The sequence below is a fragment of the Nyctibius grandis genome, chromosome 9 (assembly GCF_013368605.1).
Source record: "Nyctibius grandis isolate bNycGra1 chromosome 9, bNycGra1.pri, whole genome shotgun sequence".
In the NCBI taxonomy this organism is placed as follows: domain Eukaryota; kingdom Metazoa; phylum Chordata; class Aves; order Nyctibiiformes; family Nyctibiidae; genus Nyctibius; species Nyctibius grandis.
In genome coordinates this window covers 6,963,680-6,991,639 of record NC_090666.1, presented here as the reverse complement: position 1 = coordinate 6,991,639, position 27,960 = coordinate 6,963,680, and the positions used below count along the sequence as shown (strand labels likewise).

Here is a 27,960-nt window from a genome sequence, read left to right as displayed (position 1 = left end):
GAGCTGCCCCAGGCCCCTAGAGCGGGCGGTGAGTGACGGCGCCAGGAGGTGCTGGGGAGGCGTAGGGGGGAAGAGGTACCGCCGCCGGCTGCCGCAGGTGGGGCGAGGGCGCCGCAGGGATCCTGTGAGGGGAGGCGACGCCCCCGACGTGCCGAGGAGAGGCCGCAAGTTTGCGAAGAAGGCGATTTCCCTGGGGGAGGGAGGGCTGAGGGGAGCCGGGGGGCGCGGGACCGGCTGCGCCCGCGGCTCCTCGGGAGAGAGCGGCGGGGGAGCGGGACTCAGAGGAGGCGCCCGCCTTCTGGGCGAGGAAGGGCTGCTCTGTCCCTCCTCGGTCTCACCGCGGTGACCGACCCCTGCCCCAGCCCGCTTCCCGCCGCTCCGTGCGTCCGCCCGCCCGTGTCTTCCCCCGCCCGGTGCAGGCCTCTCTCTGCTGGTGCTTGTCGGCCGGGCACGAGGCGGAGCAGCGGAGCGCGACGCGTGCCGGCAACGTGCCGGGGCTGAGGCGGCGGCGCACAGATGGAGCCCGACGGCACGGTGAGGAGCGCGGCGGGGTGGCGAGGCGGGCTGCCGGGGGGGCAGGGGGCGGCGGCGGCGGGCGGGAGCGCGGCCTGCCCGGCGGCGGTTGCGGCCTTGTGCCCAGCGCCGCGGGCTGCCGCCATTTTCTCTGGGGTGGCTTCAGGTGGTGGCAAACCGCCCCCTTGCCTCGGGCCTACAGCGGTGCGTGGGTCCTGCGTCTGATTTCAGACGTTACAGGATACAGACTGTGCAAAGGGGGTTGTTTAGATAGCAGGGTGCGATTAATCACCAAGCCTGTGTAGTGTTGGGTTGTTTGACTGTGGATGTGTGCAACATAAAAATGAAAAAAAAACTATCAGTTCTGGTGAAGAGCACTTGTCAAACACGCTAAATAACCCATAAAAATACTGATGAATATACATACATATACTGTTTGGGGAAAAAAAAAATAAAAAGTGAGTTTAAAAACCTCTAGAAACATAACTGGTTTGGCAAGTGACATGCTATTAGCACATAGGGGTTTTTTAATACTGTTTTCTTACTGCTACATTGGCGCTAAAGTGAGGAAACAGTGTTGAGATAGCTATCAGAATGCAGATTTTTAATGTTTTAAAATTCATTGGGGTTTATTGTATTGGGAGTTCACAAGTGATGTGTTTAATTCCTCGTTTCTTCCATTCGGGGTTTTGGTGGATTTTTTAATAAGACAACTCTAAAAACTTGTGTAGAGAAAATGAAGTTTAAGATCTTTGAGGTAAGGGATACATTTTGAGTGTGGTGTCAACTGTTAATTGTTACTTTATAGTTAAATTCAGACGTTTCAGTGCTATACACAATTACCAGGTGATTATACAAGTAGAATATTGTATTGTAACCTGTTTCGTCATCCTTCAGAAGTTGTTCTCGGCAGAAAACTTTCTTCTTTCTAAAGCCTTTGGGACTTTAGGGGTTATGATTGTTCTTAGCCTGCAAGTGTTGGGTTGGTTTGGTTTTTTTTTCCAGGTTAGGCACTACTCTAGGGTGGTATTCCTAGTAGGAGGAATGCATACATTCTCCTGCATAGATCAGGTTAAAGACTTGTTTTTTTCCTCAGCCCCAAATGTATATGTTTTAGTAAATTTGGAACGGATTTTTGTCTTCCCTAAAACTAAACAGGCATGGACAAAGTTGGATTTACTGTCTTTAAGGTATCCAAAACAATGGCATTAATCCATTACTCAGAATTAATAGGACTAGTTCTCAGGTAGCTAAGGAAATACCGAATAATCCTAGAAGGGCTTGCAGGGCAAACAAAAAGACAACTTGTTTTTCTGACATTCTTCATTATTGATCTTCCGTTTCTCACTGCACTTTAACTGTCAGCCTTCATTTTTTGTGCATTCTCCCAAAGGTGTAAATGATTTGTTTTTATCCAGGAATGCTTAAAGGCAGAGAGAAGAAAATGCTGTCCATGTGGACAAAATACTGTCCCGTGAGTAAGTGAGACAGGCAAAATCAGGAAGTAAAACAGACAGTGTAAATGAAAGGGGGATTGTGTGAGGAGAAGTGTCCAAGAGCACTTCACTTTCTGCTCTAGTTTTTGAGAGGCTAGAAGGTACGGATACCACAGGAAGTGAAAGAACTTTCTACTAGATGCAGTAGCTTTCTATTTTTAAAATATGCTTGCATGTGTTTTGTCAGTCCTCACTACAAATTTCAAAGGTTGCACAACGGTAAGAAAAAATAATTTCTCTTTAAATCCTTTCAAAAGAAAGGTTGGAGGCTGAGACTCCTAGATTCCTACTTCTGGTTTTCACTGCTCTGCTTACTATTAGTCTTGTTATCTGCAGCAGCAGCTTGTCTTTCACTTTGGGCTCCTTCCTTAGTGGTACTGCCAGAGCACTATGGCCCAGGATTGGTTTTAGTAAACTTGAGTTGTGGGGGGAGGGGGGGGGAAACACAGAGCAAAAATGGTCTTGAAGCCTCTGTTGCAATTCCTATGAGAGAAGTTAGTGACAGTACTACGTGGCTGCTTTACAGCTATCATCTTACAGTTAGGGTTGGTTATGTAAGGCAGTATTCGTTTGTTCTGAAAAGGGTTTCCAATGAAATGCAAGTCTGTTTTGTTTCACAGTTCATAGGTGTAAGCAAGGTGGAAGTTAAAACATCAGGCAGACTTCACTAAATAATGGTTTCTGTGAAGTTCCCAGCGTACTGCATTCCCTTCCTTTACTGGGGCAAGAGCAGTCTGGTTCTTCAGCAGAGAGAATTTCTGTTTAAATCACTGTGCACTATGTTTGTAAGCTAAGAGAGTGTTGCATTAAAAGACTAGTCTTCAAGTATTGTTCTCATCAGTTGTAATGAGCTTGTTGATTTTATGTGGTGGAATTATGGGTGCTTGGCACTTGGAAAATCAAGCAGAAGCTGTTCAAAGAGCAGAGTTTGTAGGGGTGTGTGAGCACACAGGTTGAGTTCCAAAGGTCCTTTCTATATGGGCTTAAACTAAGGGGCTTTTAATAGGTATAAATTAATCTCTGAAATAGAATTCATGACTTGGGATTCATGCAGCAAACAGAAAAATTAAGCTTAGGGGATTAGGCCCTAAATGTCCAATTCAGAAATGTATTAAATTAAAATAAAAGTCAAACTTCAGACCATAGTGTATTCAGTAAGTTACTGAATTGCTTAAAACTAAGCTTATGTTTAAATACTTTGCTGAGCTGCATTCTGAATAAAAATGTGGTTAATGTTCAGTTGTTTAGCATTTGCTGTGCCTCCCCAAAAAGAAGTTTGTATTTTCTGTTGAGAATTTTTGTATTTAATAGCTTCTAACATGTAAGATACTGAAAATATTTGAAATTATTTTCTTTCAATCAGCACACCACAAGTCAGACGCAAACAGAATCTTTATCTTCATCTCCCAACACTGTGTCACCGGTGCCGTTAAATCTGAGCAGTACTCCAAGGTCTGGAACAGTTAGTCCAAATCGCATCTTTGTAGGAGGAATTGATGTTAAGGTATTTTTTCCTCATTTTACTACTAAATGATAATTTCTAACCTCATAAAAATCAATAGGCAAAAATGTGAGACAAAATCATATGCGTGTTTGTGGTAAGTGTCCTTCACTGTAATGTCCAAACCATCAGTAGAAAATAACCTTTAAGCCTTGATGTACATAACTGTACTACTAAGTTGACTGTACATGTGGCTGCTAGAAGCTTTTGATGTACTGTTTCTTCAGAATTGTCTCCTCAAAGAAGATGGCTTTTGTAATCAGCAGAGTTTATGGCAGAAAAGTATGTAGAAGGTTTTTTTATTATGTTATAACATTTAGTGTAATTTAATAAACCATAAATAGGATGCTCTAGATTGCAAACAGAGCAAATGTCAGTAGCTTCAGTTCCTCTAGTGCTTTTCTTCCCGTTCACACAAAGAAGGAGCTACAGTGCATGTATTCCTCACTTACCATAGTAATTTTCTTAAAAACAAGTGTTTGTTTTGAAACAAATATTAAAGCTTCTGTGGGCAATTTGCAGTACTGATCTTAATTCTTAGAATGCTTGTGCCTTTGCATATGCCCTAAACAGCTCAAATAGCACTGAATATTGAACCATTCTTACGTTGTTCAGTTGCTTTCAATGCTTGTAGTGAAATGTGCACCAGACCTTTATACCAGCTACTCTCATTTTTCTTTCTTACCACTTAGATAATGAGTTAAGTCATTGACTTTTGTGAAACGTTCTTCCTTTGCTTAGCTGTTTCTTTGTTCCCACCAACAGTATCTTCTCTCCCTTAATCCTCCTCAGCTGAGGACCTTTTGAGCACTGACTCAGGTGAAGAGGAGGAAGAATGACAGTTCATTCAGACTGTTTTGCATAATAAATACAAGAAATTCAAGGATCTTCTGGCTCATTTGGCTGAGATACTTCAAAGGGAGGCGTTCATAATTCAAAAGATGTTGTACAAGGTCTTCAGTATATTTGGGCTTTAGCAGAGAGGCACAGTAGGTTTTTGCATTAATAGTAAGCAAATTACTAGAGCTGTAAAAAGACCTGTCTTGCTCTGTTCTTTCTTCACTGCAATTTCAAAGGTTAAAACACTTTTCTGCATAAAATATCAATATTCTTGTTATTTGTCATTTATTGTTCATTTTGAAGGGTTTCTTGACTCTTTGGTCACTAATAGGTCAAAATCTATTATGAATCTTAATTTCAACAATAGAGGAATTAAGTGTGTTTGTATCTGTAAGCATAAAGGAGATGGATTTCATTGGAAAAGGAAATAGTACGGATGAAACCTCGGTAGACATTTTGGCTATTCTTCTATTTACTGTGACTCTTAATATCAAGTGGAGTCTTAAATTTCTGTTCAAATAATAGGATATATATATCAGTCTTGGATTGTTTTTTATTGGGAATCTTATGGCAAAAAACATTGCTGTTTTTTTCCCGAAAAAGTCTTATTCAAGTCATGGGGGGGTGTGGGCAAAAAAGCTATTTATTTCTTTTTGTGCAAAAGAGAGACACTTAATCAACAAAAAATTATTTGATTTTCAGCAATCTCTTTTATAATTTTCCCAGACATTTCCATTTGGTCTGTCACCATAGCAGTGGTTCCAATTTGTAAGAGGAAATGTCTGGCCTCTTAAATTCAGTAAGAGGAGTTACAGTTGGGTACATTTTCATCTTGGTCTGAAGAGCTCTTTCTTCAGTGGTGTATGCCATGTACCTTTAACATAGGTTAAGGCTTAACGTTAGCCATTCTTAAGAATCTGACAAGTCCCTTTGTCCTCTTGTGAGCAGGAAAAGGCAAGTCCTGAACATGTTTCTGGCAAGCTTCTAGATACCATGTTTGTCCAGATACTTGCAGATTTCACCGTGAGTCTTTGAACAGCATTTCCTTCGTATACTCCTCTTTAATACGCTGCTCTGCAGACAAACCTTTGGCTTTCCAGGTTTATAGTCTTGTGTAGCCATGCTGCTTGTCCTTGAGGTATTGAATGAAACTTTCAGGACTGATCAATCTTAAGGGCTCTTTGGTTGTTTCTTGGTGTATTTTAGCTTTCAACTTTTTTGTCATAGGTTCTTTTTCTCAGCTTTGTGAAGCAGCTGAGCTACATGTAACATATGCAGCTTAAAAGAAACAGTCTCCCAGAAATGGGACATTTTATCTATAGGCCTTTAATTTCTAAGCAGATATGTTTTGATGTTCATTGGAGAAAATTTTGAGGGGAACATCTGCCAGTCTTTTGCACTTTGTACATGGTTTTTGTTACTCAAGAATGTGAGAACACTTTAGCATATGTTGTAGAGTTGTTTTATGTAAGCTATCAGTTGTTTGGCTGAATCTTTTTTCCTATACACACAGGCTTTCACACTTCTGTTTAGGTGCAAAGCATGATCATCTATTCAAGAGAGTGGTTGTGGACTCCAGTCGGAATTTCTTTAAACCTGTTCATTGTGGGTAGTTTCTCAAGAACCGATGCAGGCGCTTTCCAAGGAGAGGACACAATGACTGACCTTTAATAAAACATTGAAGTATTTCATGCCTGTTCAGTGCACTCATATCTGCTGTTACTCCTCACACTTTCAGTGTGTGGAGTATTTTCTGATGTTTTAATACCTGAATACTTGGATTAGGGAGGGAAATAACGCAGTCTTCTACCATCATTGCTTGCTGCTGGACTTGCAGCAAGCAAGCTGCATTATTTCTTTTTGTAAAATGTGTCTTGAGGGTAGAATTATTCAAAAAGAGCATTAACTTCATATTCTTTCCAGTTTTGAAAGTTGTTTAAATTAGGTTTTGTTTCTTTTAAGATCTTTTTGCTTCTCGAAACTTAGATGAGGTAGATAAGCCTTTGATGTACAGGAGAGGATGTACTAAATTGTATACATACAGTTAAAAACAGAAGTCATTCACTAGAGGTAAAATAGAGGTTAAAACACTTCTTTAAAATAGCTATTAATGAATATAGAAATTGCTTGAAGCGTATGGAGATCCATGCATATTAGCGTACTTCTTCCAGCATTAAGTATCAAGTTAGTAACTGTGGACCACATAGAACAAAACTTTAAAATCTGAAAAGTGGTGTTTAGGGCACCATATTTGATATATGCTGACATTGTAAAAGAAAACTGATCTGTAGAAGATGGACAAGTGTTCACATAGCTTAAGTGTGCCTTTACAATAGGAACTTGTCTTCCTCCATGCATACTCCGTAGGGAACAGTTTCGTCCAAGTGGATTTAGCTCATTCTCCATTAAGGGGACCTTTTATTACTTAATTTATAGTTGGGAGTTCCTATGGTATGCCTATGCATATTTGTAGAGTCTTATGTTAAATATACCTTAAAAAAGAGGAATCATGGTATATTAGATTGATTTGACCATTAAGTTGCTGTGGTTTAGTGGGAATTTTTTTCATGTGTGACCTATGCAAGTCCTCTATGGAAGCCTACAAACTGTGCAGTTCTGAAGTTTGAAAACATTGCAGTGATGTTTCATATTGTAAACAATGCTCTAGTATGTAACTTACAGAAATTAAAATTCAGATCTAGTAAACTTGGTTCAGTGGCTTTACCTGTACAGGGACAGTTGTTACATAAATCCACTAAAAACAGAATTTTCATCTTTTAGTGTCTTTCTAGCATTATTGCTGAATATGAAAATGCAGTAATTAAGCAGGTATGCTGTTCCTTCGCTGTGAGGCTCGTACATGCTCATTCTTTTCTCTTCCTATCCAGCGTTATAATTAGTTTGTAGCAAACTTTATCCAAAGTATATCCGTTAAAAGTCTAATGGCAAATATTCATTGAGTAACTATGCAAACCAACTTTTCTTCTTTTTTTCTCCTCTCTTGATTTACTGTACTAGACTAATGAAAATGATCTGAGGAGGTTTTTTGCTCAGTATGGCAGTGTGACAGAAGTGAAGATAGTAAATGACAGAGCTGGAGTATCAAAGGGGTTGGTATAGTAGAATAAGCATGTTATGGGAATTGAAAATGTAACAGAAAGCTGACTGACTATAGTAAATTTGATTATGATTTTCATAGCTCGGAATATTATTAATGTCAATGATGTTCCCAGTTATTCCATGTATGCAAAAATCTGCTCTTGCCCTTTACCATTTACATATAAATGTCTCTGTAATTGCATAACTGTAAACTCTATAGTCATGTTGGTATAATACAAGATGAAGCTGTGTGCAACTAGGAAAAAATCAATAGTCCTTTCAGGTTTTTTAATGACAATAATAATTATTTAAATAAATGACAATAATAATCCTAAAAGGGTAATTTAGTTGTTAAACAGATATGTTTCTACTACTGAAAGCTAGTGTGGAAAGGAGGCTAAGAATGGAAGAAGAGGTGAGATACACCTGATTGTGCTGGAGTGCATGGCAATAACCAAGACTTTGTGTGAAGATTTTTCGAACAAGAACGTAGGGGACAAATCGGACAGATAATTATGATTGCAGAAAAGGGGACTAAGACTGGAAGTCAACAATAAGAGAAATGCCAAAGAACAAATCTGGAGAAAGATTAAGACTGGGGAGTAAAGTTATTGCTAGAACCCAAAGGATGGTGAAAGAAATAAGGTGGGGAACTGTACTGCCACAGAAGGGTGGAAAGAGAGCTGAAGCAAAAAGGAATGTGCATGAGAATTTATACCTGTAAAGTTAACTTTGGTCAGAAGTTCTCTTGTGAGCAGTAATCCTGTGGGGTTTGAATCTCATAATTTTAATGCTATCAGCAGTTAACATAGATCAGAAAATTACACACTGAGCTGCAGGTACTAACATAGAGTATACACTTGCATGGCGTGTTGGACTTGGTCCTGGTCCCAGATCAGTCACCAGACCTCTTACCCTTTTACCAAATTCCAAGAAATATCTGAGACTTGCAGTACGTGTGTCCGTATAATACAACAATGAAAGAATACCCGATTATTATGCAGTTGTGATTGCCAACATATGTCTTGCAGTAAATATGTTGGAAAACAATTACTTTGAATGGTGTTGGGATTTGTATTGAAATCCAAGCACAGGCTTCATTACGTCTTGTTGACAAGTGATTTAAGTAAGTTATGAGATTGTGTGATTGATTGTATCTATTAGTTTATCGTCCAGATAGCACATAGAATGAAAAGTCTGTGTGGGTAAAGCCCTAAGCTAGGAAAATAGTTTGTGTTCTTTGGACTCAAAAATGTTTCCAAGTTTGTTTAGAGAAGGCAGGATAAGAAAAGCCCACAGATTTAAAAGTGTAGCTGGTCAGAGACTTTACTGGACCTCTGTGCTCAAGGAAGCACGGAAATGCTCACAAAGAATAATACGTTGTATTGCAAAATTTGATCTGTTGGTTGGAAAGACAGAGGCCTTGGTGTCTTCTCAAATCTCACCCTAAGAAACGAGCGATGAACCTAAGAAATTGTGCATACAAAACTACTAGAAGATTTGTTGAAATTCAGAAGGTTGGAGTTAATTTTGGAAAAAAAATCCATTTTTTTTATATGTATGTGTTGTGGTACAGACTTTAATTATAAGACGAGATACATACTTTTGCAGAGGCAGTGCCACATTAGGTGGCCTGCATTTCTCTGTGAATTAACTGAGGGGTTTTGGTACAACAGGAGCTCTGTTTAGAAAGCCTGTTTGGTTTGTTGCAGCAGTTAGAAGAGGTATGGTGAAAGAGACATATTATGTCATAAAGTATGAAAATACTTCATCCTTCATCACCACAGAACTCTTGTTTAATGCTAGTCACGTCAAGAATGACAAGAAAAGTCACAGATAAACTCTGTATCTGCATTGCTACTTTTTCTGATAATGCAATTTAACGTACTGGATAGTGCTTGTGGACGTGTGGAGCATTCACTGTTGTTGCTGAAGTAGGTGGGAGCTGTGCTATGAAGTACACTTTTTTAAAAACAAAAAAACCCAAACAAACAAACAAAAAAAACAAACAAAAAAACAATCCCAAGTATCTCATCTTGGGCACCTGTAGCGAGTGAGAGCTTCAGATCAAAATCTCTTTCTTTAATAGAAATGAAGGAATTAAAGACATACACTGAGTAACAAGGACAATACAGAGTTTTGCTTAGCTTTCTACATGGGCTATTCATTCACTGCATAGAAACAGTAGTGTATGATATGTACTTAAATATATTAGCAAGTAGATTATAACAAGGATGTTAAGATTACAGTTGTTACTGTAATCTCTATTTCTACAATGGATCTTTTTCCCCATTAGTTTTCCTTTTAATGTCACTTGTACTATATGTGAAGTAATAATGTGCAATGTATATAAATATGAACTTTGGAGACTTAGCTTCTGTAAATTTCATTTAGGTATGGCTTCATTACTTTTGAAACCCAAGAAGATGCACAGAAGATTTTACAAGAGGTAAGGGGTAGTTCCCATTATGATTATCTCTTAAATTAAATACTTCATTTCATATTACACTAAGTAGCCCTGGTGTCTGGTCCTGTTCTGTTTGCCAGCTTGCCTTTTGAAGATCTGTTAAGTTTGGTCTGTGTAGTTAAGAAGACGGCTTAGAGAGGTCTAAGATAAATACTGAGATCTTCTGGAACTAGGGAGAGGAGTTGCCAGTTCATAGTAATGCTCTTGGCTTTGACATAGAGTCTTTACTTTCTTAGTCTGTATGTGGTCTATAGTACATACACAGCTGTAAAGACTTTATCCTTCACAACTACTTTCATTTGCTTTATTGGAAAATCCATTGCTATCAAGATTTTGTGGGGAGTTGGGAAAGATAACTCCGTCTTTTACCCTGACATGTTTGATTGTCAGAGCTGATGTAATTCTTTTCAGGAAAAATTAGATTAAATTGAAATCTTAAAAAATGAAGCTCATTTTATGTCATGTAATTGTTGCTCCTCCTCTTAGCTACATTACTGTCTTGATGTTCCGTGTAGAACCTCCCTTGAGACACGGTTGGCTCTTGAGCTGTGTGTTAGCTCTTCAGTTTATTTTGGCTTTTTTTAAATGTGTGCTCCATGTTCTGGCTGGAATGTATTGGAGAGATCTATTAGTCAGGATCTATTCCTACATGTGCAGGTATCTGGGTGCGGGGGAGGTGGGGAAAGAAAATAGTATCCAAGGCTTGCAAATTGGCTTCTCCCAAATATAAAGCTGGTTAAAGTGTTGAAATACTGAGCCTTTGTTGAAAATTCATGTATCAAAATTGAAAATAAGAGCTGGGACATTTTCAAAGAAATCTTCAGTGTGTTTTAAAAAAAAAATACTGTTACGTGGAGTCAAAAGCATATACAGACAGGAACTTCTTGAGTCAGCTACTTTTCTTGCCCTGTTTTTTTTTACTTTCCTGTGAACTGGAAGAATACCCATGGTACTGAGTACCATTGTGAAAATGGCTTGGGATTTTTGCCTCTGTAACTGAGAGGCTGCTCCATGTGAAGTCCTACTGGTGTCTCATTCAATGATACTAATACTTTTTTGTCTACTGTAAGTGCTTTCATTTACACGTCCTACAATTGTCACGTTTTTCATCTTTGCATCATACAGCTATCTCATACTCATCTTAAGATCAATTAGCATGTAGGTCTTTCTCAGCTTAGAGTTTCTAGGCTTTAATTTATGTATGAAATGAATGATTTTTCATTTTGTACTCTTGAATTTCTTCTCATTTATATGGTAGTCCAGTCATCCTTTGCACTGATTTTTTGCAGCCTACTTCTCTATCATGAGTAATGTCTCCAGAAATTTCTTTTTCGATGTTGCAGTCTTCAAAGGTATTAAACTGCATTAGTAATAGGCTAGATAGGTATGTTTGCTGTAATTAGTACTTGTTTATGAAGTTCCTGAGTCAGCAAAGTAGTTTAGCCTCTTCCTAACTTTAAATCTGATAGGTGGGACTTTGCATTATGTGCAGGTGTTCCAAGTATTTTGTTAAATTGGGCTCAAATTAAGAAAATGTATTGATTACCTAACTGTTGTCCTTCTGTTGAATGTGATTTAGAACTGTATTTCTTTCTGTGTTCCTGTTTAAGAAGTAGTTATCTCCTTACCGGAGAAGTTACAGCACTGAAAACGGGAAACTTTGTGGTGTAACGTGGTAGGGTTTAGTGTGCGTTCTCCCTTACACAACTGTTCAGGGCAGCAGGCCTTCAGAAGAACCCTTTCAGGTTTTGCAAAGCAGCATGAAAAAGATGCTGTCAACTAAAAAAAAAATGGTTCAGTGGTTGATTTACCATATTCCTTTCCATAAGTAGTGAGTTCAGCGTCAATTTAAAAACAAAGGCAAGGTTTTAATTTACCTGATGGGCCTGATGCTTGCTTTCTGTTGTAAGCAAAACAGTTGAAAGAGAATGTAGCTCTGCTGGTCTGTATGTAGCACTTTTTTTTATTAAAAAATTCTTCTGTAATAGTTTAGCCTTACTAGGATATCTGTTGTAGTGTGCTTTTATGTTTTGTTAGCCTGGATGTAAGAAAGTTTTAAGGTAGTCCTGAGTGAATATGGGGATTTTCTACATTCAGTCTTTGTAATCTGACCATTTTCATAGACTTACTTGTTCCTTTAATCTTTTGTAAAATAATGTTATGATCATGAAAAAAAAAATATAATCTTTATACTCGCAATTGTCCGTTAGTGCATACATGTGCTCTTATAAAAACAGTAAATACACAAGGAAGGTAAAACTAAAAAAAAAAAAAATCGGCTGACAATTATACATATCAGTTCTTAGTCAAGAGGCTCCATGAGGAGTAAATGATACTTGAAATTACTAATGATTAAATTTATGTATGTGAAGTCTAAGGTTAGGATAGAGGAAGTAGTAGTATAGCTTTTGTGGTTTTTTTTCAGATGCACTGTAAATAAAAAGCAGGAGAGAGTGAAACCTATTAAGTGTGCCTTGTCTACTTCTGATTTTTGCTTCTTGGATGCCTAGATATGTGTAGAAAATACACATGCTGAATGTCTTTTATTTTTTTCTTTAATTCTAGACTAAAAAACTTAATTATAAGGATAAGAAATTGCATATTGGTCCAGCAATAAGAAAACACCAAATGCGGAGTCCTCGTATGTATTTTTATTTACATTTGTATATTATGTGTCATTATGAATGTAAGCTTTTAACCAAGATGTGCCTGGTTGTGTGCTTCATTAATGCTGTATGTGGAATGTGCTCAGAATGGTTTGCAATGGAAGTAAATGCATGCCAGTGAAAATGTCCAAAAAAAACCAGATTGATGATCTTTGGTTCTTTTTATCTCTTTTAATATGTTGTTTACTTTCTTTCTTGGAAAATATTATCTAGGAACAAACTGAATGGACATTTCTCTCAGTTGCCAGGCAGAACCTCAAATCTGAACACTTAGACTGTTCTCAGATTCTACAGGATAAAGCAGGCTGTGTTGGTTGCTTGGGTTGTTACCTATTTATATATATTAGCACAATCCGTCAGAACTGTTGCATCTTGTTTTTTTCTTTGGTGGAAACCATAAGGATGTGTGGGTGCAGTCACCGCTTGGTTCTGAAGAGTTCTTTGCTGTCAGATAATGGAATGGATGCTGTATGTTCCTTCTCTGGCAAAGAAGTACTTAGACTGAACACATAGATAAGAGTAGTATTGATAAGGTTTTTTTGTGAGATGACTTTTTTATCTTGAGCAAGTATGCTGTTACGATGTTCTTTTAGGGGAGATGGAAGACAGGTTTTCTTGTAGAGAAGATGCCCTCCCCTTCTGCCGGGGCTGGTTTTTTTTCTATAGTACACTACTGAAAATGTAGGGTATAAATCACCACCTTTTAAGACAAGATCTGTCAGGTTTTGGCATAACAGGGCATACTGTTTTGTTATTCCTCAGTAAGGGCTATGTGTCAGAGATACAAATACGTTCCTTTTGTAAGTGCAGCAGGGAGTGAAGTGTATTTTGTAACTTCCCTTCAGTATTTGTCCTTTGGTACCTTTTAGAAGAGTAAAAAAAACAGCTTTGCTCATTTTTCATCTGGGGACAATACAGAAGAATTTTAGTTTAATTCTAAAGTTTTCCTTAGTTGTTACTGTCACATTATTGATTAGAAGTAGTTCATGTGTACACTGACACTGTTGGTGCAGACATACTTTCTGCAGACAGGGAATCTCCCTATTTCCCCCCCTCATGCACAGGTGTGCCCTTCTCCCTTGTAAGTGTATAGGATAGCGTTTACTCAGGGGAAAGGGAATACTTTGTTCCAACTGCATAGTTTCTTTGCTTCAGAAATTATTTAGCGTGATCTTTGCTCAGTCATCATCAAGGGGCTATATGCTTTTTTTTTCTGTGCTTTCCATCTTTGACGTGGACTTTCTCAGTTTCATTGCCTGACTTGTGGTGCTTCCTTCCTCCAACTCTTGTTGTGAATGTGTGTATTGATAGAAGAGGGGCATATCTCTCTTTAATTCTGATACCTGGGGGAACAGAGGGGACAAAAAAACCCTCAAAAACATTTTTTTTTTTTTGAGAAAGCTGCATGTCCTCTTGAGATATGTTTGTGGCCCCATTTGACTCTGCCACTTCTTCCCCAGGCCTAGGATAAGTCTGTGATACAAGATCATATTGACATCTAGGGACATATCCTAGGTTCTAATTTTGATGTATCTCATGCTCAGCCTACCAACCTTGGCTACTAGGATACTTCATCCAACTGCAGCTCATCTTGAGGTTCGTGAAGCCATGAAATCTAGACTCATAGTATCACTGTTGGGCGGTGGTTCTATTATATTTAGCAGAATTTAAGAGATAGTCCATTTATCACTGTCCTCTCCAGCCTACCTATCTTGTACCTGTCTTGTGTACTATTAAGTGAAACAGTTTTAGCTCTTCTGTCATCATAGGACCTTTTGTGCTAAGAGCTTTGAACGTCCTGGGAGGACTGCTCAGTTTGCCTTTCCCCAGCGCCAAGTATTGTGAAAATGGGCATTCTAAAAGCTGAACAATAGAAACCAAACCTGAACAATGGAAGAAGAATGATGGATTGCTGTGGACTGGAAGAATTTCAGATAGCCATACCTCCCCCAAGTTGTTTTATTTTTCTGTCACAGTGAGTTTGCTGGGTTTGATGGAGAATATTTCCTTTTCCTTTGCAAGAGACATATTAAACAATAGCAGAAAGTTCCATGCAATGGACTTGGTAGTTAGCAAAGCGAACAGGATTGTTGGCCATGGGATCCTGTTGGTTTTCTCCTTTGAGATAATCAGTAACTACTACTCTAGATTGCTTACTGCAGCTGAAATAGCCTTTAGTTTTTCTGAAGTCTGTTTAACACTGTCCTAACAACCATCTTAGCCTGACCTCTGTATGGATAGTGTTTCAGCTTTATTGTTTCCAAGTGTTTTCAGGCTTTTCTAGAAGTTAGTCAAACTATTACCATCGATAAAAGCTCTTGAATCGTTGTGGGACCCTTCTTGATCCTCCACTTAGCATTCTAGTAATCTTTTCAGTGTTGTGTCTGTCCATAAAATGACACTTCCTCATGGCACTTAACTTTGCAAGAGAGATGAAAAACTAAAACTTGCTCCATGATCTGTTTTATATTGTGTTCTTCCTGAGTTTTTTCCATGCTATGTTACTACTTCATGTGATTTCAAGATTTCCATTTCAGTTACAGAATTAATTTTCCTTTTTGTTCTATGGAAGTCTTTTTATATTTGGAACTGAAGCTTGTCTTCATGTTTGGCATAAAGTTCTAGAGAAACATGAAGTCCTGTCCCATCCCCTCCAAAATGCAGATAGAAATAGAGCCTAGGTGATCTCAAAGGCAGTGTTTGGAAAAGATGAACCTCCTCTGCATAGGGATGGATGTCCCTTTATTTGAATAATGCTTGCTGTCAGTACCCATTAGAGGGCTGGGTAGATGGAACTCTGCTTTGGGATCACACCATGCTCACTTACAGCCTCCACCATAGTGGCAGCATTGCTGACATCTAGATACCGGTTTTTACTTTTTCCGGGCAATGTGCCGTCACAGAAACACAGTCTTTGTGTGTTGAGAAGCCACACTGCACCTTGTCATGAAATGGCTCTGTGTTTTTAGTGCTTGGATCCTGTTTCAGATAAATATGAATATGTGGAGGTTACCAATGAGAACCTCCTACAATGTGAGGTTACCTTTGGACATTGGAAGGTTAAAAAAATACATATATTTGCTGTTAACTGGAGTTATCTGTGTTTAATAATTTATACGCAAGTAATCTTCTGCACCCCTTCCCGTCTACCTCTGGAGACAGCCTGTGACCATCTGCTTTCATGACCTTGTGTTTGAGAGGGAATTGAGATGACACTAGGCACACGGACCCATTTCTTTCCTTTGGGTGTTTTGCTTCTCTGAAGTTCAGAAGTGATCTTTTCTTCTTTTTTTTATGACCTACACATCTAAAAAAATAAAATTTACTGGTAAGTAAACTTCAAAATATTAATTCCAGGTTCTGCTGTAATGCCAGAAGCTGGTACAATGTACTTAACTACTTCAAGCGGATATCCTTATATGTACCATAATGGAGTGGCTTATTTTCAAACATCTGAAGTGGCTTCTGTTCTGCAGCCATGTCCAGTAAGTAACTGATTTTTGTAAGATGCTTTTCTATGGACCAAGATGAGTGCAGTGTTTTCAAGTCCCTCCTGCTTCCAGTTTCTTTAATTATGGTTTGTGCTCAATGTTTAAATGGCTTCCTTGTATTAGTCTGTTTACTTCGGGGTTTTATTAAATATTACTTAAGTTTATTGTTCTTCTGCAGGGGATTTTTGCTTTGATGTGACCTATGGGACAGGGTAGTTCAGAATCAGTGTGGGTCCTACCCCAGGAGAAGTTTTGTTTTACTGAAGTTGTTGGTGCTTATGACCCTCGATTGGCTCAATTTATTATTCCTCCATGAGTGAGGTGTTCTTGGCTGCAAACTGTTATGCTGAGGATGAAAAGAGAACATAACACTAGATCAACAAAGCAAAAGTGAAATTGAGTATTTTTATAGTCATTCACATACTCTTTTTCAAGAATACTGCTTGTTTTAGGAGGAAGATAATTCAATAGACTAATTGTTTGGCTTTAGTAGGCTTGGGGAACTTGGACAGAATTTCTTGGGAATTACAGGAAGGAGTTGTCAATCACTACTTTTTTTATTTTTATTTTTTTTTTAGCAAGAGGGAAGGATTGAAAGATTTCTGTAAAAGCTGCATTCACAGATGCTGTACATACAATCTCTAAATGAGTGGAAAATCCCTTCACGTATTGGGGAAAAACTCAATAGAAGAATTACTAATACATAAAAACAAACTTTCCCAAAAAGGAGATGAGAGCAGTAATAGATTCTTTTTTGTTTATTTTGGCACTGTAGAATCTCTTTCTTGGTATTTAACCTTTGTTTTAATCACTTCTCTTAACTTCTAAGATATTTGCTCTTCTAACAGGCATAATATAGTGCCTCATAGTGCCTCCTCATCTATGGAGGATAAGCATAAACACCCGTTTACATATTTTGAAGTTCATTCTCTATATTTCTAGAGAACTTCCTCAAATCCTACCTGTTGCAAAAACCAGTACTTCTTGTGTTCTAGTACTGAACTTTGGTTCTGGTGCCCTGCCTCAGGTCCACTGTGTTTCAAATAGCATTTAGTCTTTCCAATTACAAATAGTGCTGCCTCTTTTGGTTTCAGTTATTTACATGTTCTTAGTTTTCATTGTTAGGAAAGTACCTATATAAAGAAGTTAAGGAAAAAACCTGAAAACTTCATGTTACAGAAAACATTAATCAAATTAAAGATATTAATACTTTTTGGTGTGTATTGTGCATGTATAACAGTGCAGATTGGGCCTTTTTTTTTTTTACCATTTTGCTTTCTGTGTTTTCATATAGTATAGAACGAATTAGTTTTGGAGCTATCCCTTCCTAAATATTTGCAGGAATTGAGGGAATTTCATGACACAGGAGTTGCACACACTAATCAGAACTGGAGGTTCACAGTGCAGTGGTGTCCTCTACCGTGGCCATATGTTTCTGGACCCCTTTCTTTCACTGATGTTTTTCTGACCCTAAACTAGGCCCCCATAAAACCCAGGCAGGTTTCTAGCTGGATTAGTTCCCTAAACTGGCTCGCTGCCAAATCGGATGAATGCTGGGGCTGTTGTGGGGAAGGGAATGGAAAAGGGAAGATTGGTTGGGGCTGTGGAGAGGGTAGGAATACATCAGTGACGACTTAGATTGCCCTGAGCGGTGGCAAAAACATACCTATGGTCAGGATAGTAGATGGCCTTAGCACCTCTATATAGTGATGGCCTAGTGCTTTCTGGAAAGGACTAAGTAAATACGCCTAAGATTTTTGTTTCATCTCTAACGTAGGCCCTTAGAAACAGTGGTTTTGAAGAATCTAAGTGTAAGTTAAAACTTGGTAAATCTGTTTTCAAAAGGGAGGGGAGGTGGTTCTGAAGCATTGTAGTACTTCAGAACTGTTCTTAATAGGAGTGACAGTTTGTGAAATTGCTGCATTAAGATTTGTAACTCTTCTTTTCAAGCCGCGCTCTGTTTCCAGTTCACCTGTGATGGTAGCTCAACCGGTTTATCAGTCTCCTACATACCATTATCAGGTACCTGTTTGAAAATGGGTTTCAGACTATCAGTATTCCTTCCAGCCGTGCAGTTTTGTTTGCAGCACTGTCTCAGGTCTGTTTATTCTTAGGAAATAAAAAGACTTTTCAATATAGTAATATAAAACAGATTTGAATTTCATCAGAGACTTTCTTTTCACTAGAATACAATTTGTTCTGCCTATGTAACTACATGGAAATGTAATAAATTAAAATTTTCTTTGGAGTTGCTAGACAACTGGCTTAGTAGCATCCTTAACTTTTAGCATCTAAGCCAAACTCCTGCTCAAAGCAGGGCTGGTTAGATCAGGTTTCTCAGGAATTTGTCCAGTTAAATTTTAAACATCTCCAGTGATGCAGATTCTGCAACGTTTCTGGACAACCTCTTCCAGTATTTGACCCTTCTCCTGGTAAAAGACTTTTTTCACTTATAACTAGTTAGAATTTTCAATGTTCCAGCCTATGTCCATTTACTCTTGTGCTCTGCACACCTCTGAGAATCTGGCTCAGTCATATTTATGCCCCCACCTCCCACTTAAATAGTTGTAGTCAGCAATAATTATCCCCTCCCACTGTTATCCTTCTCAAGGCTGAACAAACCCAATTCTCTCAGCACCCTGATATATCTAGTCTCCAGTCCCCTAACCATCTTGGTGGCCCACTACTGGATTTATGTTGTATGTCCGTATTTTTCATGTGTGTTGGAAAGGTAACTGCGTTTTATATCATCTGTTTTCCTAATTAGACATGCTGCTTAGATACCTCCGTATTTTAGAAGCTTATGAAATGCCCAAGTCAGAGGCTGAGTGAAAGTAGACAAAACTATGTTCCTGAATTATTTGGGGCTTATGAAAATTGATATCTTCTTTTAAATTAAGAATTTGTTATGGATTTGAGAAGGTTTTGATTCTAGTATGTTGGAAATATAGTACACGTATGCATATGTTCTTAATCACATAAGTAATATCTTTTTTTTTGTTTGAATTTAGGCACCAACACAGTGTCTTCCAAGTCAGTGGTCTGTTCCACAGGTAAATACAGTTCATAGTTGCAGCATTTTACTGTTAGTTTGCATCTAGTTTAAAGGTACAGTGTGCTTATCTAACAGTGAAATTTCCCACTCTTCACAGCACTGTTGAAATAAATATTAATTGCTGTATTTTAGCAATGAATTTGCAGCACTGATACAATAGAAGGCATAAAATGGCACTCAAATACAATTCTGATGTAAAGAAAGCATCTTCCCCTCCTCTCTCCCTCTGGCAAAAAGTTTGTATTAAATTATCTAATAAGTTCTCAGAAACAGGTAAAAACTGCCATATTTGGCTTCATAGGAGAAATTAGTATTAACTAGCTCATTAACTGATACTAACTGTAATGTTTCATTGGAGTTAGACGCAGACCATTGAAACAGGAGGAAGAACCTGAAATTGCTAACTTGGTAATTTGACCGGGGTGGGGGATGACTTCATTGGTTCTGTGATCTCTGTAGCAGAGGAGCTTAATATGGAAATCTTGCCACCCAAGGAACTTGAAGAGTTTGAAGCTAAAAGGAGGACCACGTCTCTTAAGTTTGCACTGTTGCAATGTGTGCTCATTATTTCAGTAGCAGGCAGCCATGTCCAGTTATGGTCAGTTTGCCTCTATTAATAGATGTCAGTCTGCTGCTTTGAAATCTGGGTGCTGAATTAGAGAAATACTGTGGGGTTTATTTTAAAACCAAAATACTTGGGGTTTTTATGTAACATTTTTGCAAGATAAAATAAAACTGTGATCTTGAGAGTGAGTGTTAATTTTATAAAGTTTAGGATTTCTCTAACAATGCTCTCCAAAAGGTAAATAAAACCTGAAAAATATATAACAGTCATTAAAGGACGTCTTTGTCTTATCCTACTACTTGACCTTTCTATCCACTTCCCTCTCACTTAGTTTCTTTAGGTTATCAAAGATGAATTGACACTTTCTTTTAAAGCTTTATCTTCGTTTATATGTAGCAAAGAAGACTGTAAAATAAGCTTTGGTATTTATAGTGCATAAATGATATAATTTATGAAAATAATGTATTTTATTTCAGTCTCCTGCCTCTCCACCTTCATTCTTGTATCTGCAACCCTCTGAAGTCATCTATCAGCCAGTAGGGATTACCCAGGAAAGTGGATTTGTACCTCCTCCTCTCCTAGTGGAAGCTGCAGTTCCTGAGGTATTTTTTTACTTACAGTTGAAGCATTTATCTGCAATTGAAAAACATAATCTTTTAGTTTAAGCACAGGCAGTTCAGAGTGCTTAATGTCAGCTGTTCCCTGTGCTTAACCCCACATCCATGCTGCTGCTGTTAAATCATTTCAGTTGTCCTCAAGCTAGAGTATCCCTTACAGTTTTCTAGGAGGATGCTTTGATTCTGAAATATTCTAGAGGGTCACAAGTGTATGACAGACAGCAGTATGAAGACTAGTCAATTTGTTTTGTTGAAAATAACATTTAAATAAAATGAGTCAGACTCTTCAGAATGCTGGATAAGTCTACCCAAGCCATGAGTTTCCTGAAGTAAATGTTCTTCTGCGTGAGTAGAAGTTCATTTCTAAATATTCTGAAGATTGGAATGAATTAAGAGTAGTTGAATAACTAAATAATGTATTTTTCTTTGTTTACAATTTTTTTTTTTTTGCTTCTATATCAATAGCATTTCGAATGTTTCTTGACATTCTTAATGTACAAGAAGGCCATTTCTTTATAATTGGATATTAAAAATGACAGTAAGTAATTGGCTACAGAAAAACTTAACTAAAAAATTGTATTATGATCAATTCATACTTTTCCTCTTTGATAATTCATTCCTCATTAACAGAGATGCCAAAATAAATGGTAAATTAGGACAGTAATAAAGTATTTTTACAGAAGTTGAAGAGTATTTTATTGCTACAAGAGACATCCCAAAACTGGTGTTTCTAACATCTTGAGTGGGAAATCCTGACATACCGAAGCAATTTAATTTCCCTGCAGAGGTCTTGAATAATACAATAATACTGTGAGCACTAAGAAAAAACATGAAATTAGTTAAGGAATATTTGAATGTAACATGCTCTCAGTTCACAGGTACATATTTGTTGATGTTGAAGGAAGCAGTATGTGGAAATTCAGAGGATAGTGTAAAATTCAAAGAAAAGCCTGTGTATTATTTGTATGTAAATATCTTGTGTGATGATGCTGGGAATTACATTTCAATATGCTAATCTACACATTTAAACACTGTTCCAGTCAGAGCTGAGTGAAATGGATTTGTAGTAGAGAAGCATGCTACTTCTGTCAAGGACAGTGCTTTTTGACACTGATCTAGATAAACTAAATTTACCAAGCTTTCGTACTGGGGGGAAAAACATAGATTTAAATACTGAAATTTTGTTTTTTAAGAAGTCAGTAATTTAGATAAACATAGCCCACAATTTGAAGTTTTAAGGAATCTAAATTCATGTAAAAGGTTTGCAAAAACATAAAATTGTGAAACCAGTTTTTCTGCCTTTTTTTTTTTAATACCAGCTGTATTCTGATCATGGAGTTCAAGCACCACATCACCAGGTGCCTTACACCCAGAGTGCTATAGCTGCACCTGCACCTGTGAGTATCAAACTAAGATAGTTAAAGTAAGCGTGGTATTCTTACTATCCCCTTTCTGAAGAGGGACAGGGGTGAAAAAGTCTTATTAATGAATTAATAAATAAGGGAAACAAAAATGTTGCGGAGAATCTGAGATTATTACTTCACTTGAGGCTTTGTTACAGAGGACATAGGTATTACTTATTTTAGAACTATTTGGGAAAACAAAAAAAAAAACCACCGTGACTAGTTATTTTAAAATTTGAGATACTTTTTTTTCATTTGTAGTTTTCTTTGTATTTTGAGAGAAAACATGAACCTTATTCAGTTCTTCAAAATTATTGTTACAAATCCTTGTTTCTGTTTCTGGATCTTGAGAAGTTGAACTCATTACTTGCAGCCTTAGATAAGCACCTCACGCTGTGGTGAGATTGGGTTTTGGAACATGGAGCATGAAAAACTGTCCTGATGGGCCACCTGTGGGTGTCTTTCTGTGCAGTTCTGATTTCGAATGGCCGTTCCAAAATGGGATTCTTCCATGTCACCTGACGCAAGTTGGTGGGGTTTTTTGGGTCCCAGTTTAATTTAGTCCTTTTGCCTAAATTAATAAGGTTGTTTAGACATTATCTAGTATGTTAACTAGACTTATCCTAGATTTGCCTGATAACAAAGGACTAAAGGTATCAGTAGTTTTACTTGTTAGTACAGCACTTGCTCTTCTGTGAAAGATGCTTACTCAGTTACAAATGCAGATTAAATAACTAAATATGAATGAATCAAAGCCATGTTATAGGCTTTTATATGAATTTTTTCATTTATTTTACATTTCAATTAAGAGAAGAATCTTTTTTCCAGACTATTGTGTAACAATATCTACTAAGTATTTCCTGTAGAGGGGGCTGTAACATTAAATGTTGTCTTGGAATAAAATGCAAGTACTCTAATAAAAAAAAATAGAAGCTGAATATTTGAGAATACTAATCCTGAGTGATTCAAATTTTTAGGGAATACTTAAAAGGGTGTTAGGGTAACACAGTGACCATAATACCCAGTTTGTATTCCATTTTCTAACAGTGTATGAAAGCACTTTAAAAAAAAAAAAGGCAATAGTAGTCTCAATTAAAAACAAGTGCATACTTACTGTATCAAATAGAGAAACAAGCTTTTTCACCTTGAAACTTGACTTCTATTATTTTTCCTAGGACCAAGGCTATACGAACCAGATAGTGTCAAGTGAGTTACAAGGTAGATCTAGAGCATGATAGCTCTTTCTCTTCTACAGTAATTACCACAGTACCATGCTTTACCTTATAGCAAAGGCAAAGTAATTTACTCTGTGATAAGTGATAGTGTGTTAATTTACAGTAGAATATGCGCATACATGGTAAAACTATGTTTGGTTACTGTGGCATGGGAAGTGAGCTACAAATTCAGACTCTTACTTATCTCCTGATATAATATTTTCTATGTTTATTCGTAGCTTTAGAAGTGATTTCACACACAGCCAAAGCTGGCATAACCCAGCAATTCATTCCATTTTCCACACCACCCGTTTCCTGTGCTGGTAGAGGTTTGAGGCAATATGGTAAACCAGGTCAGGGAACTGATGTAGTTAAAGATGAAGCCCGACTCTCACCACCCAAAAAGAGCTAAACTAAACTTGGATCAGCTCCTCAGACCAGTTTGTCAAGCAACTGCACAAACTCTTGTACCTGTACAAGAAGTTTGAGATAGGATAGAGGAAAGTAAGACTTGTTTTAACAGCGCAGATCTAACCTTGATGAAACTGAGCATGGAGTTGCTAATCCTGTCCATTCCTTCACTGTATTTCTTGCTCATTCTTACCCATTTTCTCAGAAGTCTTCTGTTACCCAAAATTGAAACTCTGCTCTGTTCAGATCTCAAGTTACACATCTGTCACAGATACAGTTAAACCCTTACACAGACTTGCTGAATTCTGATAATTTCATTCATTACAAGGTGATGCTAAATAGTTTTTGACAGGTTTTAATTTTTGTTTAGTTAGTTAGCTTTGTTTAGTAGTAATCAGTAGTACTGGAATATAATTCTTCCTTTGCGGACCTTACCTTACCTTTTCACATACCCACTTAAAGTTTTGGATGTATTCCATGTGTAATGAATATGATCAGTGTGTATTGTGTCTATCACTGTGGCTGAGTGCTCAACAATGGTTGAAAAAAAAGAGCAAATGTTGACAGCAGACTGCTATGTATTAAGCAAGTGGTTGTGTCATTACCACCTGCTCCCCAGCTGCATAAAAATTACTGTAGTCTTGTCAAGATATCCCAACAAATGTATCTCTGCTGCTGGAAAATTGCCAAGTAGTGGCCATGTAAGAGAGAGCAGATGCCTAAAATAAGGACCTCACCTGGAAGGTAATTTGCTAATTGCCTCCACTGCATTAGGAATGAACATATGCTTTATACTAGGAGCTGTAAGTCATATGGTGAGAGTAGGATGGGAACAGCCAGTATCCAGATATTTTTGGCAGTTGTAGACTTCTTACAGCTGTCAAATGCAGCTCAAAACAGAGCATGTATTGCAGTCATATTTTAATGAAGTCACAAGGGTGAGCACACAAAATGGATAAAATCTTTATTGAAGAAGAAAATCACAAATTTCTAAGCCACTGTTGGTATTGCTGTTGTGGATGGATAAAATGAGAAGTCAGTTCATTCATCATGTAAGCCATTTAGCAGTTAACGAAGCTTTAATTCTGGCACTTCTCAAATTTATTTTTCGTTGTTTCTGTTCTACCACATAAGTAGCATTTTGCTGATGTAACTTTTAGTATAAAATTTGTAGTAATCTTAAATGAAAATTAGAAGAAAACATTCCCCAATTTCCAAGTATAATTTATTTTTATATACAAATTGGGTATTTAAGATCAGGTTTGAATCAAAAATGCTAATCTTATCCCCTATTTGCTAATGATAGTTTGTATTTACCTGAAGATGTTTTCTTTTGGGGGATTATAGCATGTTTTGTTCATGAGTATGTGGAAATTATTTCATCTTCACATCTATACAAATGGATAAGGTTGACATTCATTCTCAAAGGCTGCTAGGTGACACTTGTTTTTTAGGAATTGTTTGGGTTTTTTTTATATATATCTCTCTACTGGATCTTGTGCAGTTTCAGATCTTAAGTCGCCCTCTAATAAAGAGATTAATGTTTGAATGCTTCTAGAGGACAGGTACGAGATTGTGTTTGGCAGTAAGATCTGTGTAGTCTACAGTAACATCAGAAACTTGAGGCAGGATTGAAATTCATGTTCTGTGGTTTCAGACCTGGGAGAAATACCTGTGAGTGAAATTTTTGTTTTGCTGGATGGGTATCTTGGGTTCTGAGGCACTGGCCTGGTAAATGTTTATTGGATGTGTGTGTATGAGGGAGAACTGTGAGGCCAGGGGAGCTGAGCAACACAGTTGCAGTCTACGTAAACTGAGCAAAGGTGTAAAAGGTTCTGGCATATGGAGGTGGGTAGCTGGGTGGGATTTGTTTTGTTTTATGTTTTTGGGGTTTTTTTATTATGCAGTAATCTTTTCCAGCTGCAGTGTACCTGTAGGAGGTAGGCATGGTTCTAGTCTTGTCAGTTTTTCCTATTCCCATGGTCTGCATCTAACAATGTTTTGGCTGACATTGACAGCATGGGATCATACATTGTCTTTTCTTATAGGAGACTGTTTAGGTCCCTGGGGGAGAGCAGGAGGTGTTCACTTTTTTTTTGAGCTTGGACATTTAGCTTGTGGGGGGCAAATCAGTGTTACGTTATCTAAACTCCTCACTGCTGTCCCTACAATAGACTAGTTTTAGCTGACAATCTTCCTTAGTCCAATTCTTGGAACCTGAAAGTGCTATACACTGGATTGGAGTGCAGAGCTATAGTACTTCTTTTAAGCTTGCCCTTTTCTCCAGAAAATGTTCTGGAAAGGCACAGAAGAGTACAAAGGTAGTAAGTATTTTGATGGGGTTTTTTCCCCTGAAAACCTACTTAACTGAGTTCTTTAACAAGAACTTATCAATGATAGAAATGGATCCTGGTTTTCAGATTTGTTTCCATGTTTGGTTTTTGTCACTACTTTATTCTCTATTCCCCACAATCTTTTTTGATAGCTTTAAAATTGAATTTTCTACTTACTATAAGAAAATGCTTTTTAGAAAGGTCAAAGATTCTTTGCTTGAGCATTTCCAGTCTACAGTATATTGGCAGTAATTATATTGCTCCTAACTGAAAAGGCAGAGGAGGATCTTCCTTTGTCAAAACAGAATTTAGGGTATTCATTTGTAATATTGTTTTTGTATACACACATTCAGATTGTAATGGTGTATGATGCTAACACCTTGGCCTTTTGGTAGTGAACACTCTGTGAACTTAACTGAACTTGGAGCACTCCATTTTTCTCTGCAGTTAAGAGCAATAAGGTAAAATTTGTGTTCTGTCAGTGTGTAATACACATAAATATACATGAGTTTGTACATGTTTGTGTATATACACATGCATCTATATATACAGAAATTGTGTTTTTTATAAGGGGAAGTCTTGATGTAATCATTTTGGGAAAAGTATAGTAATTTTATACTAGTACTGTATGCCATTATATGTTATTCCATCTGGAACAAAAAAATTAAACCTTACAACCTATTTTCTGTATAGGTAAGTATTTTTTTTAATTTATACATGCGGTGAAATTGAGAGAGAGAATAAACCTTTTGTTTAAAGTTACCTTAGTCTCAGAAACATGGATCTAAACTTTTAGTTGTCATCATATATTATTATCAAGAGGCTTGTGACCAGCTGTAGCAAGATCTATTGCCTGTAAAAGGAGTATTTTAAACTCCACCAGAAACATTTTTGTTAATTTTGTATTAACATAGAAAGGTGCAGATGGCTTGCTTTTTCTCAGGTTGTTTCCTTCTTTGTTCTCTCTAAAATATGCTCTTTTTCTATTCTAATAGTTGATTCTCATCCCAGTTTAGTGTTGTGGTTTTGGGTTTTTTGCTTTTGCTTTCTCTGATCTATATGTTCTCTCTCTCTCTTTACTTGACAGACACTATGGAGCATTTACTATTAAGCCATTTGGGCAGCTCTAGTCTACCTGTACTGATTTTCTTGTCCAGTTCTTCCAATGTGGCTGAGATCCATCATCAACATACCAGCTAGCAGCTGCATGTTGGGGTCAGTTGTTTCATTGCGATGCCTGCTATTTACAAATTGGTAAATAATAAAACATAGATAGAATTTAGCATAGTCTGCAGTACCACTTAGCTGCTTCCTGCATGTTTGTGAATTTCCTAATAATTCTTTTCTGTAAAACAAACTTTATATAGTCCATGTTATTCATTCCTGGGATAACTATGTATATATTCATTCCATCATTATTTTCTTTATAGTTCAACTTGCCAAGTTCTGTGTGTGTTTGGATTATTTTCTTTCAACAGGGAGGGAAATTTTCAGCACTTTAATGTATATTTTTTGTTTCTGAAACTGTTTTTAATTCCTTTATTGACAACTCAACTTTCTCCCCTTTTCTCCCTATTTTGTGTGATTTACCGTGGTTTGTATTCATGGAGTTACACTCTCGCAGGTGCTTAACTATGCTTTTTATTGTGAAAAAAGTGCTGCTTTTAGTTGCTTACACTTCTTTTAAAAATTACTATTTTAATAAAATGAAGCTAGGGAAGAATACGTGTTCTGCCCATGTTAAAATTTGTGTCCATTTCTTATTTGATAGCCTTTAAACAGCCCGGTGATTGTAGCAGGGGATTGCTGTTTGTTAAGGTGTGACTTCTTGTCTGTGTATGTCTGTGTGATTTATATCCAGATGTGGCTTTTTAAAAAATATTAGAAGTTTGCCATGGTGAAACTGAGCATAGTTCTTTTCTCTTGGGACCAGGAAGTAGAGAGGAGAAAATGTGTTTGTGTCCTCCATATTCTAATAAGAGTCAAAACTAAAGGAAGAGTAAGAGAAACTGATTGGGACTGGAGTCCTCTAAGGTTGATGTAATGAAAGCTAAAGTGCGCGGAGAGACTGGCACTAGATGGCCATGGAACCTAGAGATCTAGGAAAGGAATGCACAACATGATGTGGAGCTAGTAGATGGAAAGAAACTGAAATCTTGAGATTAAAGAGCCAGAAGGAAGGGTAAAAAAATGAGTAAGTTTAACAAAACAAAACGAGTGCTGAAAGGCCTGAGCGAAGAAGATAAGGTTAGAAAACACAGATAGTTTGGGTCTGTCATATGGCATCGT

General features: G+C 37.5%; 1 protein-coding gene across 1 annotated transcript; it reads left to right on the top strand.

The window, feature by feature from the left end:
- The first annotated feature begins 469 nt into the window (after positions 1 to 469).
- On the top strand, positions 470 to 26,843 carry BOLL (boule homolog, RNA binding protein). The gene is made up of 11 exons (XM_068407942.1): positions 470 to 534; positions 3,373 to 3,513; positions 7,369 to 7,460; positions 9,844 to 9,898; positions 12,482 to 12,557; positions 15,940 to 16,067; positions 18,024 to 18,095; positions 19,085 to 19,126; positions 20,170 to 20,295; positions 21,630 to 21,707; positions 26,759 to 26,843. The coding sequence occupies exons 1-11, from the start codon at positions 517 to 519 to the stop codon at positions 26,780 to 26,782; spliced, it is 852 nt and encodes a 283-aa protein (XP_068264043.1). The 5' UTR covers positions 470 to 516; the 3' UTR covers positions 26,783 to 26,843.
- Positions 26,844 to 27,960: the final 1,117 nt, after the last annotated feature.